This window comes from Mytilus californianus, unplaced genomic scaffold, assembly GCF_021869535.1.
Source record: "Mytilus californianus isolate M0D057914Y unplaced genomic scaffold, xbMytCali1.0.p SCAF_2, whole genome shotgun sequence".
NCBI lineage: Eukaryota > Metazoa > Mollusca > Bivalvia > Mytilida > Mytilidae > Mytilus > Mytilus californianus.
In genome coordinates, this window is record NW_026262668.1 from 83,338,539 (window position 1) to 83,358,798 (window position 20,260).

The window sequence follows — 20,260 nt, forward strand, 5'->3', positions numbered from 1 at the left end:
AGGAATTTGAACTGCAAATTGTAGGAGGGGAACACACTATAGTCAAATTCATATCCAACCAACTAGCTCTTTCTTACCATGCTGTATGATAAATCCACTTTGCAAAACATGGGCATTTTCTTAGTTGATATTCTAATCCAACTAAGCAATGTAGATTTTCATTATTATTTAAAAAAGAGGATCCAATCAAAGCTGTTTTTATTTTAGTAATTGATGGCCTTTTTCATTGCAGATTGTAGGAATAGATAACTTCCTTACAACCAACTAGCTCTGTCTAACCAAGCCTTTAATCTCCTTATTTTTATATTTATGCTGAATCTGCACTTTATGGCAAAACATTTGCATTTTCTTTGTTAATAATTGCATTTATCCTTTTTGGATTTTTATTACTATTCAAAAAGGAGGATGCAATCAAAGCCTTTTTTATCATAGTAATTGATGGTCCTTTACATTGTTTTTAGTATCAGTGTTACTTTGGGACTTAGTTGCACTTACCATCTGGACTGGTCTGTGAACTAGTTGACTCTTTGGTTGGCGCCAAGTCGATGTCCGTAACGTTTGGACATTCTTCATCTGACATACTTATTTCTTCTCTTCTTCATTACTCCTGAAATGAAACAACACAAAAATTAACAAATACTTCTTGTTTATAAGTGTTACTTAGTAAATAAAAGTATATTAATATAAAAGTATATTAATAAAACTGCAAAGTAAATATTTCATAATTCATTATGTCACTTAAAATAGATATAGGTATAATGTTTAACTTGACAAATGGTTGACATCAGCTCTTGGATTTAAATATCCCAACATCATCAGTTTTTCCTTCTTACTTGTCCTAAAACAAGTAAGTTTGACCATATCTTATTCTTACATATTATCATTATAATTACCATGGATTAAAGTCTGAAATTATAAAAGGCTTGTATTATTGACAGTTACCAGGTCTCTGGATCATTGGGAACAGCCCAGGAAATATCAAAAACCCTTTTTCCTCACTAATCAACATATGATTTTTCAGCAGTTTAAATTAGTATCTTTCTATAATTTACAAGGGGTTGATGAGCTTTCAATTTCACCACTTTTTTTGTTGAGAAACTTTCCTAAAATTGAGAATGGAAATGGGGAATGTGTCAAAGAGAAAACAACTTAACCAAAGAGAAGAAAACAGCTGAAGGCCACCAATGGGTCTTCAACACAGTGAGAAAATCCCGCACCCACAGGCGGGCTTCAGCTGGCCCCTAAACAAAAATGTGTTCTAGTTCATCTCTAGTGTTTTCCAATATATCAATAAATTCATAAATAAGTCAGCCGGTTATTGACATGGCTTTCTTGATCTTTTTATATTTGTTCTAATTGTGAATATTTTTGTTGGGTAATGAATGATAAAATTTGGAGAAGACTTTACCAGTTTTATACTGTAATATCTTGCCTTCTGCTACATTTGACTATTAAAAAAGTATAAAGTTAAAGGTACATTTTAAGAATTATTTGGCACTGTGAATTCAATGAAAATGAAATATAATAATGGTTACATTTAAGGTCACATTTTTACAGCGGATGACAGTGAGGGCATTCTGGTGTATTGCTATCGCCTAGATTTCCATTACGTAACATTCGTTTTGGGTTTTTAACCGATCTATAAACATGATGAATATGTAGACATCATCAAGTGCAAACTAACATTTCTTATCGCTTGTTATAAATTCATTTCTACAATGAATACTCATCAAATACTTTTTAAAGAAGATAAATTAATAATATTAAAATGTTTTCTTGTATGTATATACGTATAAGTAAAAAATCATTAATATCTATGCACATGCATGTGGAAGTGTATATCAAGAACGTTTGCAATCTCAAGGAAGGATAACTCTGCATGGATGATTAAAAATTTTTTGCGGGAAAATATAAATGCCTACTCAAATCCATTCTATTAGAAAAATCAAATTATTACAGAAGAGTGTCCACCATGCACTTGCACTGCACTATTATTAATATAGTAGAATGATATACAAATGCATGAAAATTATATATACATGTAACTGTAATATACAAGTATTAATATAATATATAACAATAAACCAGAGTATATTGATTTGTATCACTACCATATAATAGTCATTACGGTGAGGTTGAATTCCCTGTCATTTATTTATCATCCACGCACGAACTTGTCCCAGAAAAAAATTATATCTGTACATTAACCTCACATTCAGGGATAGAGATGTGATTTTTTTCTGAGACAAGTGCTTGTCGGACCATCCACAAGAACTTGCGGTCATCCGATGTTCAGAACTTTAGTACTTTGATTTTAGCATCTGAAGAAAGGGTTAAGGTAAAACAAAATATAAACAACTTGACTTTATGACAATTTCAGATGAACCTTGTCAGACATATAAGTAACCCTTATCATCATTCTATACACTTGTTATAGAGGACCTATAAAATATAAATCAGAGAAACTGACTGATTTAATGAATTGTTTTTAATTGGCTTTGAACAAGCTGTCATTAACTGTAAGAAACTATTAGATGAGTGCCTTGGGTCTTTTGTTAGTTTTATTTTATCATCTCTTTGAAAATCTGACAAGTAAAGTATTGTTTTCAACTGTTTTTAATAGTTTGCTGTTACACCACTGATCCAGATTAGGTGGAGGTTGCTGTTACACCACTTATCCAGATTAGGTGGAGGTATAACATATTAAACCCTGCCTCATCCCTATTCAAGAGCCTGTAATTCAGAGGTTGTCATAACGGATGCTGTCTGTCATGTTAGTTTTTCATTTATTGTTTTAGCAAAATTCAGGCCTTTGAATTGTTTAACTTTTTGTCATGGTTGATCCTTTTATAGCTGACTATAAGGTATTGATTTTGCTCATTGTTGAAGGCAGTACATGCAGTGACCTATAGCTGCTTACATCCACATCATTTGGACTTTGGTGAATAGTTGCCTTATTGGCAATCGTACCACATCTCCTTATTTTATACTTATCACTTTACATTGAGCAATGAACCATGAAAATGAGGTCAAGATTAACCCTGTGCACCTAACATTGTACACACCAAATATTGTAAATTTATTGTTTATACACTTATAATCTAAAAGAGATGCGAAAGATACCAAAAGGGCATTCAAACTCAAAGCCTTGGCAAAAAAAGAAAAAGACCAAAAGAGGAACAACAGCACACAACACATAACATAGAAAACTAAAGACTGAGCAACACAAACCCACCAGAAACCAGGGGTAATCTCAAGTGCTCCAGAAGGGTAAGCAGATCCTGCTCGACATGTGGCATCTGTCGTGTTGCTCTTGTTAGTACAAATCTAAGATTCCAACGTTATATGGCATAACTTCAGGTTAACCAATGAACCTTGAAAAAGAAGTCAAGGACAGCAGACTTATGCCAGACCCAAAATTCAGACATTAAGGGATCTGTTCACAAGATATGGATTATCCAGCTCTTGAACCTTGTGAAACATGAATCTTAATATATTGTATATATATTCAGTACAATATGAGTATTTCGACCATACCCATATGGTCATGACCATATGAGTATATACTCGTTTGGTTATTAAGGGTCAGGACCATAGAGTAGTAAGACCATATAGGTATTTTTCCAATAAAACTTCCTTCGCAATAACACACAGCTTGTTCTTCAAACCAAAATTGACACAAGTTACTATCTGAAATCCTTTATCTTTTACATATTGTTTGAATCTTTAGTGTATGAATCTTAAGTGTATCTAATATCGTGCCTTCCCTAAAGTCAATTTAAAGTGCCTCTTTCCTGTCGGCTTTTCCATCCTTAAAGTGAAACCGGGCACAGGCATCATTTGGGGCATGGACCTTTCTTCCAGAGTTTAGATTATAATTTTTCTAATTTCATATAATGTGTACTTGTTGTCTTAATTGATGTTTTCTTGTTCCTATTCAAACAAACTTACAATAATAGTAGTTTATACATGCTAAGAACCTCTATTCTTATTTTCCACATATGAATAGAGGGACAGCATGTATAAAGTACTAATTATTGTATAATTGTATGAATAGGAGCATTGACAAATTAAATAACTAAAAATAATTTGAAATATTAAAGAAATTCTAATTAACCAAAAAAAAAATGAATTTAAACACCAAAAATAAAACAACAAGAGTGCACACGCTGAAATGTCTCGCCTACTATACTGACCATCGATTTTATATTGATAGTCCTAAATATAAAGTTTTACTACAAGTATCACAATAACATTTATGATCCAAGAAAATGAGGTCAATGTCAGATAAACCAAGCCAGAAATACATGTACACCCTTAATACAATCATTCCATACACCAAATATTAGATGACCTATTGCTTACAGTATAAAAGAAACAGACCAAACCATGGAAATGAGGTCAAGGTCAGATGAACCCTGCCAGACAGACATGTACACCTTAAAATCATTCCATATAGTATCTAAGAAACAAAGTTAACTAGGAAAACTGAACATTGAACAATGAACCATGAAAATGAGGTGAAGGTCAGATGATATTTGGCATACAGACATATACACCTTACAATCATTTCATACACCAAATATAGTTGACCTATTGCTTAAAGTTTAAGAAGAACAGACCATAACACAAAATCTTAACATTAAGCAACGAACCATGAAAATGAGGTCAAGGTCAAATAAAGCCTGCCAGACTGACATGTACATTGTAAAATATTTCCATACACCAAATATAGTTGACCTATTGCAAACAGATCAAAACACAAAAACTTAACATTGAGCAATGAACTGTGAAAATGAGGTTAAGGTCAAATAAAACCTGTTAGACTGACATTTACATGGTAAAATATTTCCATACACCAAATATAGTTGACCTATTGCATACAGCAAATGTACAGTATTAGAAAAAAGACCAAAACACAAAAACTTAACTTTTACCACTGAACCATGAAAATGAGGTCAAGGTCAGATGACACCTGCCAGTTGGATGTGTGCATCTTACAATCATTACATACACCAAATATAGAAGACCTATTGCTTATAGTACCTGAGATATGGACTTGACCACGAAAACTTAACCTTGTTCACTGATCCATGAAATGAGGTCATTGAAGAACAATAACTCTATATTGAAAGAATCAACTCATATTTGTTTGCAGCCATGTTGGTTGACAGGTGGGATCATCAGATACTTTTTTTTTCAATTCTAGATTTTGACTTTCTTAACCTTTTTGCACTCTTAAAGTTCTTTTTTTTATGATTTACAAGATCTAAGTCATTACTTGCAAAAATTCTCTTAAAGTGTGGTGCAGATCTTCTGTTTGAAGGCTCTGAGATAATAACTTTAGAAAAAGTTGATCACACAAAATGGGTACCCTCTATTGAGAGTGTTATTGAAAATTAGTTTCATCACTGGAAAATTTACAAAAATATCTAAATGTGTGCACATAGTCAGGTGCTTATCTTCAAAGTACAAATGTAATGTATACAATACATTCTTTCGAATCTGAAATCACTCATTAAAAAAAATGTGGGAGGAATTACACAAAACAGATATCCCACACAGCATCCCGACATCCACTGTACCTTATAAGCCAGCTTTACACTGGTGCAACTTGATGAAAAAATGAAAAAAGTCCAAATTTACAACACCATTTTTCTGCTTAACCATTATATCAAACACATAAAAAACAAGTCAAATGATCCTCGAAAATAAAAATTTGAGAAAACATCAAATACCCAACTGACAGAGGGGAGCATTAAAAACCTTTAAAAAATACCTGTAACATTGTCCATTAAAATATTTGTGGACAAATGGCCATCAATTAATGCCTATCCCTTTCTTTAGATCTTCCTCTTGTGTCAGCCACACAATGACTCAACCAGAGATTCCTAAAAGGTTGTACTTGTATTCAGTCGCCATGTGTATTTGTTTGGAGTTATTTATGGGAATAAAGATCCTTAAATCATTTGGCTCAGTATATTAATATATTTAATTATGTACTGGGCTAAAATATAAATTGCATTGTTTGAATGTAAAATCTCTGTCCTAAACCAGACTACTTTAAAAGGCTTGACAGGACAAAAAATTACTAACAAGACAACATAATTTATAGAGGAAATTCTGTTATAGACTCATTTTGTTTTGTTTTATATTTATTATTTTTCTTATTAAATTTCTCTCTATTTTGTTTTATATAAATGCTGTTAACAAAACAAAATATTTTTAAGATAATGAATTTTAGTACAAAAATAGTAAAATAATGAAATAATGTTTACCATGTTAACAGTTTCAAGCAAAAGTTGGACAGAGGGTACAGAGAGCTAAAGTAAACATTAAATCAGTTTTCTTGAATGTTTGCCCCTTCCTAATCATTTCCATCTGGAATACCTGTTTCAATCCTTCATTTATATAATGGTTTTTTAAGCACATCAAGAAATGTTTGAATTATCACCCATATCCTCCATGTTTATAACCCTTTTTGTAAAAATATATATATATATATTCTACATGCAAATACATAGACAATTAAAAGTATGAGACAAACGACAGATCATTTATATTCAAATTAACAACACAATTACACACAATTTTATAAATTTCATAAAAGCATTAGTAAATAGTGTGTGTTTATTAATTTAGTTTGAGTTAGCCACTGAGTAAGTCTTTTCTCATTTTCCTCATCCACATATAGAATTAAAGATAAAAAAAATTTACAGATCTGTCTTTTAATTCTAAAAACTGGGTGTTCTGTGTGCTTCTATGTTAACAAAATGCAGTGCCCATGGCCACAGGAAAAAGTGTTTTATTTTTCTTTAAAATATTGAATAATCATTATAACATGTATAATAAAATTAATAGTCAACTTCATTACATTAAAAAATTTGAATACCAGTAAAATTTCAATACTTTTCCAAACACTTACTGTTAAAATTTCACACTTAATTTATAATAAAAGTAGAAAGAAAACCTGATAAAAAGATAATTGTATTGTTAATACATACAATGCTCGACTATTACTTATTCTAAAAAAATCCTTGTACAAAAATGGAAATTTGATGTCCGTTTACAAAAAATGAAGTAATGAACAATACAAAAAATCTTCATACCCTTTTTTAAATGCACATTTAATAAATCAAATTTCCATATGAAATGATTCAATAATTACACATAGTAGTCCATTGTTATAATGGAGGGTATCATGTACACAGACTTTAATAGTTCTGGACCATTACCACTTACTGCACAACATTTCTGGTGCATAACAATAAATTATTTTAGATATTATAGAGTAAATCAAATTAAAAATGAATTGCATAATCATGATAATTAGATAGAATTACATTTGAAATTGAAATATTACTTACAAACCTTTTTACAAATTGTGTGGTTGAAATTCCAAGTCAAAAGAAGAAACTTGGTAGCACTTAATCCAAGTTGAATTTTTAGAAATTAAAAAATATTTTCCATACAAATTTTCAATTTATGGAGGGCAATTATGAATTCAAGGAATGTGTATTTATTACTGCTGCACTTAAAAATGACTTTTGATAAGATAAGCGTTAAAATTCATTAACAAACAAATCTTCTTATATCTATAAACAAATAATAAATTATGGGTTTTACAACCCTGCACAACTGGTCAGATTTCTACTAATGCATCTGATTACAATAAATTACTGTATATCTAATTATCTTATTTTTGTCAAAATCTAATTAGTTATGCTAATATCAAAATATAAACATAAACAGTTGTATAATATATGTCTGAAATATTTAACTTGTAGATAACATGTGTGGTTTTAAATTATACCTACATTTAATATTTTGAAAATTAATCGACAAGGTGTTCTTCCATGCTCCAGGTAGATCGTATTTAAATCCATGTTTTCTTTTTTATGACAATTAAATCCAGTAGATAATATATTGGGTATAAAAATCACACTTCTGTAGAATATGAGGCCATAAGAATGATGTGTATTACTCCATTAAATCTACAAATAGCTGACAGCTACATACTAGCACATGGCTTTTCTTTATCCTAAATCATATATATATGTTACACACTAACAACTTTTTATTCAATGGATGTCCGAAAAGAATGCACCCATTGTAACACAATTCCTCAAATACTTTTAAAAATGTTTATCCTGCAGATGGAATGACCAGTTAACTGTCTACTCCAAAGAGGAATTATACCTTCAGAGTATTTTACAATCAGATATCACCCCAAGGCACTGCAAATCATACTAAAAATTTCTTCAGTAAGAATCACTGGTGCATGGAATTCAACAATGACAGAAAATACGGACTTTAGAAAAAGAGAATTGTACTATACACAGGAAATACCTTTAGCGTAATGGGCACTGGGTACTTATCATATCAATAGGCGATGGGTCTTAGGTTACACTCAATGTAACGTTACACATCTATTTTTTGTCATAAGAACTTTTTTGTATTGGTTCATTTGAAGTGAGGGTGTAAAGGAGTTAGTATTTCTGAACAAATACCTTCATGGAAAAAAGTTTGTAATCAAATATATGAGTTATCTGAATAAGTTACCAAAGAATTAATGATAACTGTGCATTTTTCAAATTATGTTTTTTTTTTCTAATTTTAACAATTTCAAGATTAGCTTAGAAAAAAATATTCACATATAATCTCCACTAGAAAATTTACATAGTTATATATGAGAAGAATGAATTATTTTTTTTCTACATAAGATAATACGTACTTCCTTTATTGTATCTGTTTTATAAAATAAATGAAAAAGTAGTATAAAATAACACCACAAAAGATATGATTTTGCTGAAACAATTATATAAAAAGATCTTGCTTTTAACAATACTTCTTCAATAACCTGAATAAAAAGTTTTGAGTAAAAGTACAGTAATCTAGGTTATTAGAAAATATCACTTATGGCATAATATTTGAAAATAGTTTTTTTATATAGACTTAAAGGGCAAAAGGATAAGTCTGAAAATTCTCACAACTATCGCATATTAAGAAAATTTTAACTTTAGATTCAAAAATGTTAATTAGATAGATTTCACTTTGAAAAATCTCAAGCTTTTTCCTCATGGATAAAATGTGATTGAGCAAAAAATATGACACTTGCTGTAACCTTGAAATATAATATGATTATATTAGAAGTTTCAAAGTACTAGTTCAATAAAGAGAAAAATTAATTTTCATTATTATTTTTTTTGCAGATGGATAAAATGTCTACCAACAAGTGTGATAAAACTCAAACTATAGCATATACCCTTTTGAACTCAGTTGGAATTTCAACTTCAAAGCTATATTATTTCTAGATTTTACTTATTTCTGGATATCTCAAAATTTGAAATATGCAAAATTGACTCTTAAATCATTTTAAATAAGTATTTTTTTTTAGTTTAAAGTTATGAAGTTTCATAGAAAAACAATTTTTCTTCTTTATAAATGGTGGCACATGATATTAGAGTTTGTTTTTATATATTCTGACATAACTCCTAAATTTTTAAATATAATTAATATCAGTAGTGTTTCAAGATAACTTCAAAATATTTCATTTACATACACATGTATAATTCACATTACATATTATACTTTTCATTATTTTGTCTTTTGGACAATTCTTTAAAATTCTGAAACCTTCCAGGGCACCTTTTAAAATGTAAATAAGGCACCAGTTATCAAGTTTTTACCTTCAAAAGAAAATAAAAGAGAATTCTGACTTAATTATAATTTCATCTCCATAAATCGGGGATAGAAAAACAAACTAATGATAGTTCCAGATTTGTTTATTCAATAAAATTTCAGTCAAAAAAACTTTTTATCAGATCAATATATATTAAATGTTCACTCCTATAAAATTTTAAATTATAAAATTCAAATGAAATGAAATGACATTTATGCCCCATCAGGACCCATAACCCATCCATCAAAAACATATGGAAAACTGTCATTTGACAAAAACAAGATTTGTATTCATAAATACTTAGATTTCCTGTAAGATAGTTGGCTCATACTGTTTTATGGGCTGAGGGATACCAAAGAAAATGAGAAAATTTAAATTCTTTGTTGTTGGAGAAGAAATTAGATGGTGTGGCATATGAGTTACTTCATTGGTTTTTTTTTCACTGCTTTACAGTGATAAATCAAAATTGTGTTGTTAGTATTTCTTCACATATCTAACGGGTGTATTTGACACACCTTTATTCTAATAAGAAGCATGCATAATATTGAAAATAGCTTATGTGTCCTTATTACATTAAGAGCGCATTTGTTTCTAACCCAAACGATGTAAATGATTATGCGCGTAGTCTTCAGTCCATTTGTTTCTTACATTTTTTGGTCAACGTTGACATCGTTCTCATAAACGATGTACGTGCAGTCCCGTAGTCGTTGATCGTTTATCGTTTAGATTTGTAAATGATACATTTGTTTCTGCATCTGTCGTTTAAATAATTACAAGCACGTGTGTTGTTTTCGCAAAGTCCTGGTTATTCATTTCCCGCACTTTGACCTGTTTGTTTACAGTAATCTATTTCTGTCTCACTACGCAAGGTTGAAAAAGTTCATTAAACGATGTATTTGTTTCTAGCAGCTTAACGTTTACTAAACAATAGTCATCAATGACAAAATTTCGGGTTAGAAACAAATGCACTCTAAGAAAGTAATTTTGAAAAGTAAACATTTCAGTACATGTATTTACAAGTTAAAATAAACAGATGCGCCAATAGTGCACCATGCACCCGTTTTGTGCATATTGAAATTGTTGCAAGAATAGAATGGAATATCTCAAATGCATTTAATCATAAGCAAATAAAAAGGATCTGTAGAAAAACAAGTCTGAGGATACTCTTAGGCATATAAATATTGCATCAAATATGACTGTTAAATGACAAACCAGCAAATTTTCAAAATCAAAAGCCAATCTACATTTACTTGTGCTAACAATAGTGATAAGTTAGTAGTAATTTGATCCAAGCATACTAGGGCTAGTGCATGATATTAAAAAAAAATGCCTTTTATTTATCTGAGGGCCAAAGTCACTTAACTCTGGAATGACATATCAGAACTTTTTTTAAATTGAATAGTTTGCTATGTTTACCAATCCCAACAATAATGTAAAGTTTCCAGTATATCAATCCCTGGTACAATATATGTGAAAAATCTACTCAACTCTGACAATTAAAGTCCAGTAACTCTGGAATGATAAACAGAAAAGATTTTTAAATCGAAAGGGAGCTTTCTTTCTTCAACCCCAACAAGGAGGAAATCTATCCAAGAATATAGGAGTTTGTGTGGGAAATGTGAAAAATTGCCTTATAAAATCTTAACTGTTAGAGTCCCATAACTCTGGAAAGACACAGTCAAAAATTTCAAAATTGAAAGGGAGCTTTCTTCGGTGAATCCTTATGTTCTCAAAATTATGTGAGAATTGGTTGGAGCAAATTTGAGTTATCGTACAATGTGTTGATGGACAGACAGACTTTGGTATACCATAAAACGACCGTTTTTCACAGGCATATAAAAATTAGTTTAGAAATTAAACAAGCAAAAATGAAGTACACACATTCAAAATGTTCACTCTTTTGGGTGAAGTAATGTACATTTGTGTTAATGTCATTTGTTTCCATAAAAACAACAACATTTATATGCTAAGTAGCAACAATCATGTTTAAAATTATTGAAAACATAATGAATAAATATTTTTTAACTTCTAGAAAATATAATACAAATTTCTACTCCTGTTTGTTGTTGGAAAAACCACTTTGCAGGGATCTTAAGGATGCACGACTGTAACCAAAAGTCACAACTATTCTCTCACCTAAGACTGTTCCGCTTGTCTCGACCTATTTACACTTAGAAATTATCCATTATGCACAAATCTTACAAATTATAAAATTATATATTCATTTTTATATGGTACAAAATGTATGACTATTAATTAAGAAGAACAATCCAGAGTTCGCTTTGGAAACATATACTCGGCACTATGCTAAATTTTAGTTATGCTTCATTGACTAGTTCACTGGGAAAACAATGTATGAAATAGTGACCTGGTAACAGAATCAGATTATTTATTGAAGCAATAACATTTTTAAAGGAAAGTTTAGTATAACAACTTATGATTTCAGAAATTATAGATAATCAAAATAAACTGAGTTGACAAATGACTTCTAAGATCTGGCACCTTGTTCAAAATTTTTTAGACTTATATATAATTGTTTTAACAGTTTCATGCATTGCCTAAAGATTTGCAGAAATCATCAAAAACTTTCAGAAAAACATGAAAACTATAAATTCATGTAAAATGTCAAGTTTTACAATTTTCAAAATATGACACTATAATTATACAAGCATATAAAATAGATTACACCAAAATGACCCGGAAAAAAATCACAGTAATTAAAAAATACATTTTTTTTCTTGTTATCTAGGTACATTTTTTACAATTTAGGTCAAATTTGAACAAGCCCATGTGTTCATTGTATAAAATGGTATGTCTGGCCTAAGGCAAATCAAAAAGAAACAAATATCTTTATTATCTGCTAAGAAATATGTATTAATCATTTCAATTATCTTACAAAATTTGTTTTAATTATACACAATTATAGCCTCCTCAAAAGTTAATATTCAAAATTATTAAATTGAGAAAAATAATCTTTTCAAAACTTAATAACTTTGGATATTTCCTTTTAAAGGACTTAATTGTATTATTATTCTTAGCTAAATATTAAGTATGGTTGTTAGAGTCCTAGTTGCAGACTATTTTTAGGTCTAAATCCGAACTACAAACAAATTCTTGTGGCCACCACTATTTTTACCAGCGACAACAAATGGAGGTAAATAAGAAGTAATTTTTTTAGACGTGCAAAAGTGTGCCAAATAAGCAAAGGATATTTTTTTTACCAGATTTATATTCCAAAACACAGATTTTGCCTACAAATATGTTGGTGCTGGAAACATTTTTCAATATCATTTTTAAAACTTATAACTATAGCAAGGTAAAATGAATAAAATTGTTTTGTCATCTAAAAATGTACAGTGCTCTTTCTGTTAGGAAAGAGTTACCCAAAAAAAAGCTGGAATACATGCAATATAAGAACAATAATTAACAAAGGGTTTAAGTAAGGGCTATGTGAATTTCTTCCACTTTTAGTACATTCTTGGAATTTTGCTGACAAGCACAATTGGCAGTAGAACATAGTTATGAATGTACAAGCTAATTAAAGACAAAAATACAAAGGTTGCCAAAGTCTGGAAAAACAAAAAGAAGGGACAAGAGAAATGGTTGTAAAAGTGAAGAGGATATATAAGGGTCTTAACAAAAAATCCAAAATTGATCCTCAACATTCACCAATATTTCACTGTTTCAGATGACTTCTTCAAACAGCCCACCATTGAAATACAAAATGTTAGTATTTAGCCTCAGTACTTTTGAATTTGCTTATCAAAAGCAAATGGGTAAAATTTGTACGCTGTAAACTAAACAAGAGTGCCTGCTTTACTGACCATTGATTTTATGTTGAAAATCTTAAATGATAAAAGGTTTTACTACAAGTATCACATAAACTTAACATTTTTAAAGATCCATGACAATGAGGTCAAGGTCAGATAAATCCTGTCAGACAGACATGTACACCTTACAATCATTCCATACACCAAATATAGTTGACCTATTACTTATGGTAATTTAAAAACAGACCAAAACTCATGGAGGTAAATAAGAAGTAATAACTTAACGTTGACCAATGAACCATGAAAATGAAACAAGATACCTGCCAAACAGACATATACACCTTACAATCTGACATTCCATACAACAAATATAGTCGAACTATTGCTTATAGTACTTAAAAAACAGACCAAAACACATAAATCTTAACATTGACCAATGAACCATAAAAATGAAACAAGATACCTGCCAGACAGACATATACACCTTACAATCATTCCATACAACAAATATAGTCGAACTATTGCTTATAGTACTTGAAAAACAGACCAAAATACATAAATCTTAACATTGACCAATGAACCATAAAAATGAGGTCACGGTAAGATAAAGCCTACCAGACTGACATGTACCCCTTATAATCATTCCACACACCAACATCGTTTGGCATAAAGAATTTTAAGCAAATTAAATCAGATGTGATTCTAATGAACAAGATATCAATTGAGTTATGTTTTTAAAGAGTGATCATATCCTATAATGCCACCTTTGAAGAATATGTCCCCTCAATATCTCCTTTCCAATAGTTTACCTGTTGTGCAAAAATCTTCTTATTTCTCTTTAATACTAAAACATCCTGAAAAGAGAATAATAGATATGTAGAATTCCTTTTTTAAGTTGAAATAAAGAGCTTAAAAATCCATATATAAATGTAAGATCCTCCACCAACATTATGTTGCATAGTTTGCAGTATATTATGGCAAGTTCATTTAATTTGCTACAAATAAACATACGGTGGCTTATAACTGCTTACTATCACTTCATTTTAACTCTGGTGAATAGTTGTCTCATTGGCAATCATATCACATCTCCTAATTTTTATAATGTCTGAGTGAGTTTTCGTAAGGCTTGCCATATGAAAAGGCAATATTCAAAAGTAATCAGTGTATGGGATTTCTTTATATTTTGTCAAAATGATGGTTTATTGGGAATATTGATATGTAAGAATTTTAAGCAAATTAAATCAGATGTGATTCTAATGAACAAGATATCAATTGGGTTATGTTTTTAAAGAGTGATCATATCCTATAATGCCACCTTTGGTATTAAGAATACTTCAGAAAATAATGCTTTTGTGGTGGATTTGTTACCAATTTCAAAGTCCCTGATGAAAAATTTACATTTTTTTTTTCAGTTTTTAGACTAGTTCAAAAAATATTAGTGAAACTCATTTCTACTGCTTTTCTGCATTAGGAAAATTAAATAGAACATTTTATACAAGCTGTAAGACATAGTTTATATTTTATACAAGAGGTAAGACATAGTTTATATTTTTATACAAGTGGTAAGACATAGTTTTGACTGTTACCGGTACTTCATATATTTCATGGCCTTATTCCAATGGTAGTGTATTTATTGCAAGACATTCTGGTTGTTTTAACTGGTAGATTCAGAAACATAAAGCTATGGTTACACTATGTAACACTAATGGTTATTTACTTCTTTTAATCAATCTTAAGATCTGCCATCTAAGTTTCCACATGAAATCATAACCATACATCACAAGTCATTTAAACCACATGGACAGGTGACCAAATCACTGAACTGAGGTGACAACCTTACTGTCCCATTAGAATATGATCATATTATTCCATATATCATATACTGAATAAACTTATTGTTTACTTTCATAAAAGGTTTTATATGTCTCCAGACATAAACTACAACCAGTGTCCATTCTGACCAACATTTAAACCCCCAAAGCATAAAATATAGGTGTGAATGTGACTGATACAAATTCCTGATAAATTTTATTGGGTTTGAAAATATGTTGTTTGAATCAGTAGAATTTTGTGTAAAGTAAAGCTTTATTTAGAAATGATTTTTTTTTTTCTTTCACTGGAAAATATACTTCATTAGTAACAAAATGACATTTTAGCTTTTTTTAACTTTTATTATGGTTATCAAAAAAAAATTATGGAAAAAATATCAGAGTGATATACAAACTGAGCATGGACATCTTATTCTTATGCAAATCCTTACAGGACTTAAAGCAATTGAAATTTTACTGCACATTTTAGTACTAGCATAGTGAAATTTAAACAGCAAATGTTTCAGATGATCAAGATTAGTTAAGGTCCTTCAATGGACAAATGAACCAAGAAAGTCAGCGACAAGAGACAGTTCCCTCTTAAATAATTTCATTACAATGTCATTTTTTAAGTTTTTGAATCTGTTTTTTTCTAAAAATTTACATTTATCATTTATAAAAATTCACATTTTTCTTTATAAAAATTTACATTTTTGTGTAAATCAATGGGAAAATATTTTTAAAAAAGGGAGTGACTTTTGTTTTCACCTTTTTTTTATCTGGACAACAAATGGGAAATAATAAATATTTTCTTTACCAAAACCAAAATTTTACAGGAAGTAAACATATGAATTGTCTTTCAGATAAACTGTCATAGGTGAAATGTGACTGAACAAATTCCTGACAAAATTTATTTTAAATTGTAAAACAAGCAAATTTTAGAAATATGAATGAAAAAATGTTCTCTGATATGACTTCAATGTACAAAAACTTGGATGTCTTAACTAGTATTCCAATAAATGTCCTCAAGTTGTACAGGACATGTTTTATCTATAAATGTCCAAAAATACATCTAACTAAATATCATGTATACTATAATAAGTATATCTTTATGATTTATTCTATAATCCTAACACTATAAAACAGTTTATTTGCAATAGAAATGTATATGAATCAAAAGATATGTTGGATATATATGTCAATAAGATAACAACCCAATCAGACACAAAAAATACCAAAAAGACATTCACAGTTGAGCATCCATCATACATTAGAAGACAGTCTTCAATGTATACAACAATTAAAGAGTTTAATACCTTTTTGCCAAAGCTAGTTGTATGTAAAACTTCTGATAATATAAAAGGATTTGCTCATTTTTTCTCCCTATAGGTATTAATTTTTTCAGTGTTGATTCATCAGGCACACTAATATATTCAAAAAATAGAGCATGCTGCTAAGCCCACTCCCATCAGAAAACAGGAAGTAGGTGTCTGACAGATCTTAAAAGCACTTACACATTATAAGTCATCACTGTCAATCTTCAAACCAGAAATTTGGTAGTGCTGAAAAAATGTGTGACAAAAAATATATTACATTGCAAAATTTTTAAATATTGGCAACTAATCAAAGTGGGTGTTTGCCAAATCTGAAAAGCACTCTTACATTTCAACTCATCACTGCCAAGGTGCTGACCAAATATGAAGTTATTCTGTTTAGTAGTACCTAAGAAAAGTGTGACAATAATATGTGTTGGATGAAGTGTAGATACAGTGATAATGACAAAAATATTAAGTTCTTTCAATATATTGAAAAATTCAGAGTGTTGGCATTAACAGGTAATTAGTGTGTGATAAATCTTCACAAATCCTCACACATTACAACTCATCACTGTCATACTGCTGACCAAATATGATGTGGTTCTGTTTAGTAGTACCTTAGAGAAGTGTGACAATAATGTGTTGGATGAAGTGTCAGACAAACTGTGGAACAGACAGACAAGGTGAATGCAATATAGCCCTTACTACTAGAATTTGAGTGTACAACAAGAAGCTCTTTATATCAATGTTGGCTTATTTGTTGATCTTTTCTTGTTGAATTTTAACTTCTGACTGTCTCTACCCATTATCATACCCAAAAATATTTCTTGCTGATTACAGTTTTTTCTCAATATGTTTCAGTTTTCAAGAAAATGGCCAAAAGAACCCAAAATTTGCAAAACTTGTAATTTAAGGGCAATAACTCTTTTTTAGGAATCAATGGATTTTGGAAAAAAAGGAAAGTATGTATATCTTGATATTCTGAACCAAACAAAAATAAAATGTTATGAATATCTCAAGCGGCTGTGAACAATAGACCAAGTACCAAGAACATACAGCCCTAAATAGCCTTGTGAATAATTTTACATCAATTACAAACAAAACTTACAAACTAGACATACAATCACATCAGTACAGGTCACGGTGAAACTATGTTCCTACCTCAAGCATCTGTTGTCAACTTCATAAACTGTTGACACAGATATATGCCTTGCCTGTATGTAACTTTGATAGTAAAATGCAAATGTTAATATTCAAATGGCAATATTTTAACATGTAAACAGTAAAACACTTCAATGAATCATGACTGAAGGTGTAGAGCTAAATAATTTCTATTGAAATGAAATATGCCAATGCTAATAAAACGGTATACCAATATCATTCACTTACCATAAGTGGTTCCCCTTAAACTGACCTAATCACAAACTTGAACATGTAAACTATGCAAAATTACAAAGTCAATGAACAATGACTGAGGGGGCTAGGCCATGTAATCTCAATGGAAATGAGATTGGATAATACTAATACAACTGCATACCAAATATCATTCATTTACCATTAGTGGTTCCCTTTTAACTGACCTAATTACAAACTTGACCATGCTGTTACACCAGACAAAAACAGCACTCCTAAAAGTCAATCGCCACTACTTTGAAGGGGTGAGACAATTACAAAACTTCAAAACTTTTTCAGGTCAAGATCTTATTTGACATCATATAATTTTTTTTTTCCATTGCTAGCTCACAAGGTGCTAAGTCATCTCAATTTTTTTTTACATGTCTTTCAAAGAAGCAATAGACATAATAAGCATTTGACTAGCAGCAAATTGGATAGAAACAATAACCTCCAACACATAAATTGACTTGACGGTTCCTAAAAGGGTGAAAAAAGTGATTCTCCAAGTTTGCCAAATCTAAGTTTACAAATAGACAAGAATAAACTGTAATAAGTGTACAGAAGTACATAAACTTAATAAAATAATAGCTACTGGCTATAGAAGGGTAATCAATGTTATATTAAGATCACACTTTGATTGACATTAGGATGTAGTACAAGCGTCAAATGAAATGATCATGATGTAATTTACTGCTTGTGTCAAAACTTTTAAATATGCTTAAGTCTTTTCCTTGTCCATTAATTTACTTTTATATTAAAATGTAAATAAGGAAACGTTCTGTTCTAATGAATAAAAGTATATTACAAAACCCTTTTTCTACCATCTTTTTCCCCCTCAACATATTGTTAAATGAGAAATTTAAGTAGGTAATTGTTTTGATCACTGTTATTTCAAAGAGTACTATGATCAAATACTTTTTTTATTCACCAAAATACATTTTTCAGTACAAGATAATCTATATCAGGCTATTAAAAATGCATGTCCATAAGGGTGTTAGACATAGGGGAGGGTTTGGCGCCAACAAGCAAGATTAACCCCGCCACATTCTATATGTGCCTGTCCCAAGTCAGGAGCCTGTAATTCACAGTGGTTGTCGTTTGTTGCAGTATTTCATATTTGTTTTTAGTTCACTGTTTTGTACATAAACTAGGCCGTTAGTTTTCTCTTTTGAATCATTTTACATTTGTCATTTCTGGGCCTTTTATAGATGACTACCGTATGTGGTATGGGCTTTGCTCATTGTTGAAGGCTGTGTGGTGACCCTTAGTTGTAAACTTTTCTGTCATTTGGTCTCTGGTGGAGAGTTGTTTCATTGGAAATCATACCACATCTTAATTTTTCATAAGTAAAGAAAAATGGTAAGTAGGTAGTTATATTATATAGACTAAAGAGTGGAACAATTAAAAAAATTCAGAATCCCATAATGAAATCCATTTAGAAATTATTTTCTTTAAATCAAGAAGACAAAAGGACTTATGTTTGTGAATTAACAGGAGCCTAGATTAAATTTAAAGAGTATGAAGTCACTTAAATGGTCCCTTCATCATTTCCTCGAGTAAAATGAAGATTTTTCAAGAACTGATGAGAAATTTTCTACAAGATGCAGGGTTTTCCATCAACTTAAAAACATACATTCCTAGGTCATCAGTCAATTTAAAAATTTTGCTCAGACATTCAAGTAAATGCAAAGAATCATGTTCAATCATTACCAAAGATTTTACTTGTATTTTCATACTTCACCAACAATAATGCATAGCCAAATGTTTGTGGCTTTATCAAATAAGAACCACCTATATAAAATGTGTACTCAAATTACAAATGCCTGTATGTTCAATTCTAAAATCTCCTCTTTCAATGTTATAATTACAAGTCTTTGTATTGTACCATTTCAATAAAAGTAAATAAAGAGTTATTCAATGTTAAGCAAGACTTCCGACGGAGACACAAAAAATCAAACAAAAAACTTATCCTCAGAACCTGATCAGTCTAATTCAATAATGAATGTCAATATTGCCATTAACAAAGTAAATATACCGAGAGTTTTCCTGTCAATAGATTTGACGATTTTCTTTATAAAAGCAAGACAAGGATACTTTTAAACGATGTTAAACCGTAAATGAAGTTATACAATAACTCCAGTGAAGAACAGGAAGTCATCCAAATCCAGTTTAAGATGGTTGATCATCAAAAATGGGAACTTAATTGTAAAGACTAACATTAAACATTTAAATGTTCTATATGTAGTTTAACTTTGTTCAAGGACACACATTTCAAGAGAAATTACGTTT

General features: G+C 30.2%; 1 protein-coding gene and 1 long non-coding RNA gene across 6 annotated transcripts in view; one reads left to right on the forward strand and one right to left on the reverse strand.

Annotated features, from left to right (window-relative positions):
- Positions 1–20,260, reverse strand: part of LOC127728273 (transcriptional activator GLI3-like) — a 140,615-nt gene that overhangs the window by 90,230 nt on the left and 30,125 nt on the right. For 2 of the 5 annotated variants that reach the window (XM_052235561.1, XM_052235558.1), the window contains exons 3-4: positions 14,262–14,306; positions 496–607 (exon numbers count right to left, since the gene is read on the reverse strand). In XM_052235561.1, coding sequence (XP_052091521.1) covers positions 496–580 — 85 coding nt within the window. In that variant the 5' untranslated portion in view covers positions 581–607; positions 14,262–14,306. Of the gene's footprint in view, positions 1–495; positions 608–7,817; positions 8,344–14,261; positions 14,307–16,774; positions 16,823–20,260 lie in introns of those variants that run through there. The other 3 variants (XM_052235562.1, XM_052235559.1, XM_052235560.1) reach the window with 2 other exon arrangements.
- Positions 1–20,260, forward strand: part of LOC127728368 (uncharacterized) — a 242,517-nt gene that overhangs the window by 52,059 nt on the left and 170,198 nt on the right. The window lies entirely within an intron of this gene.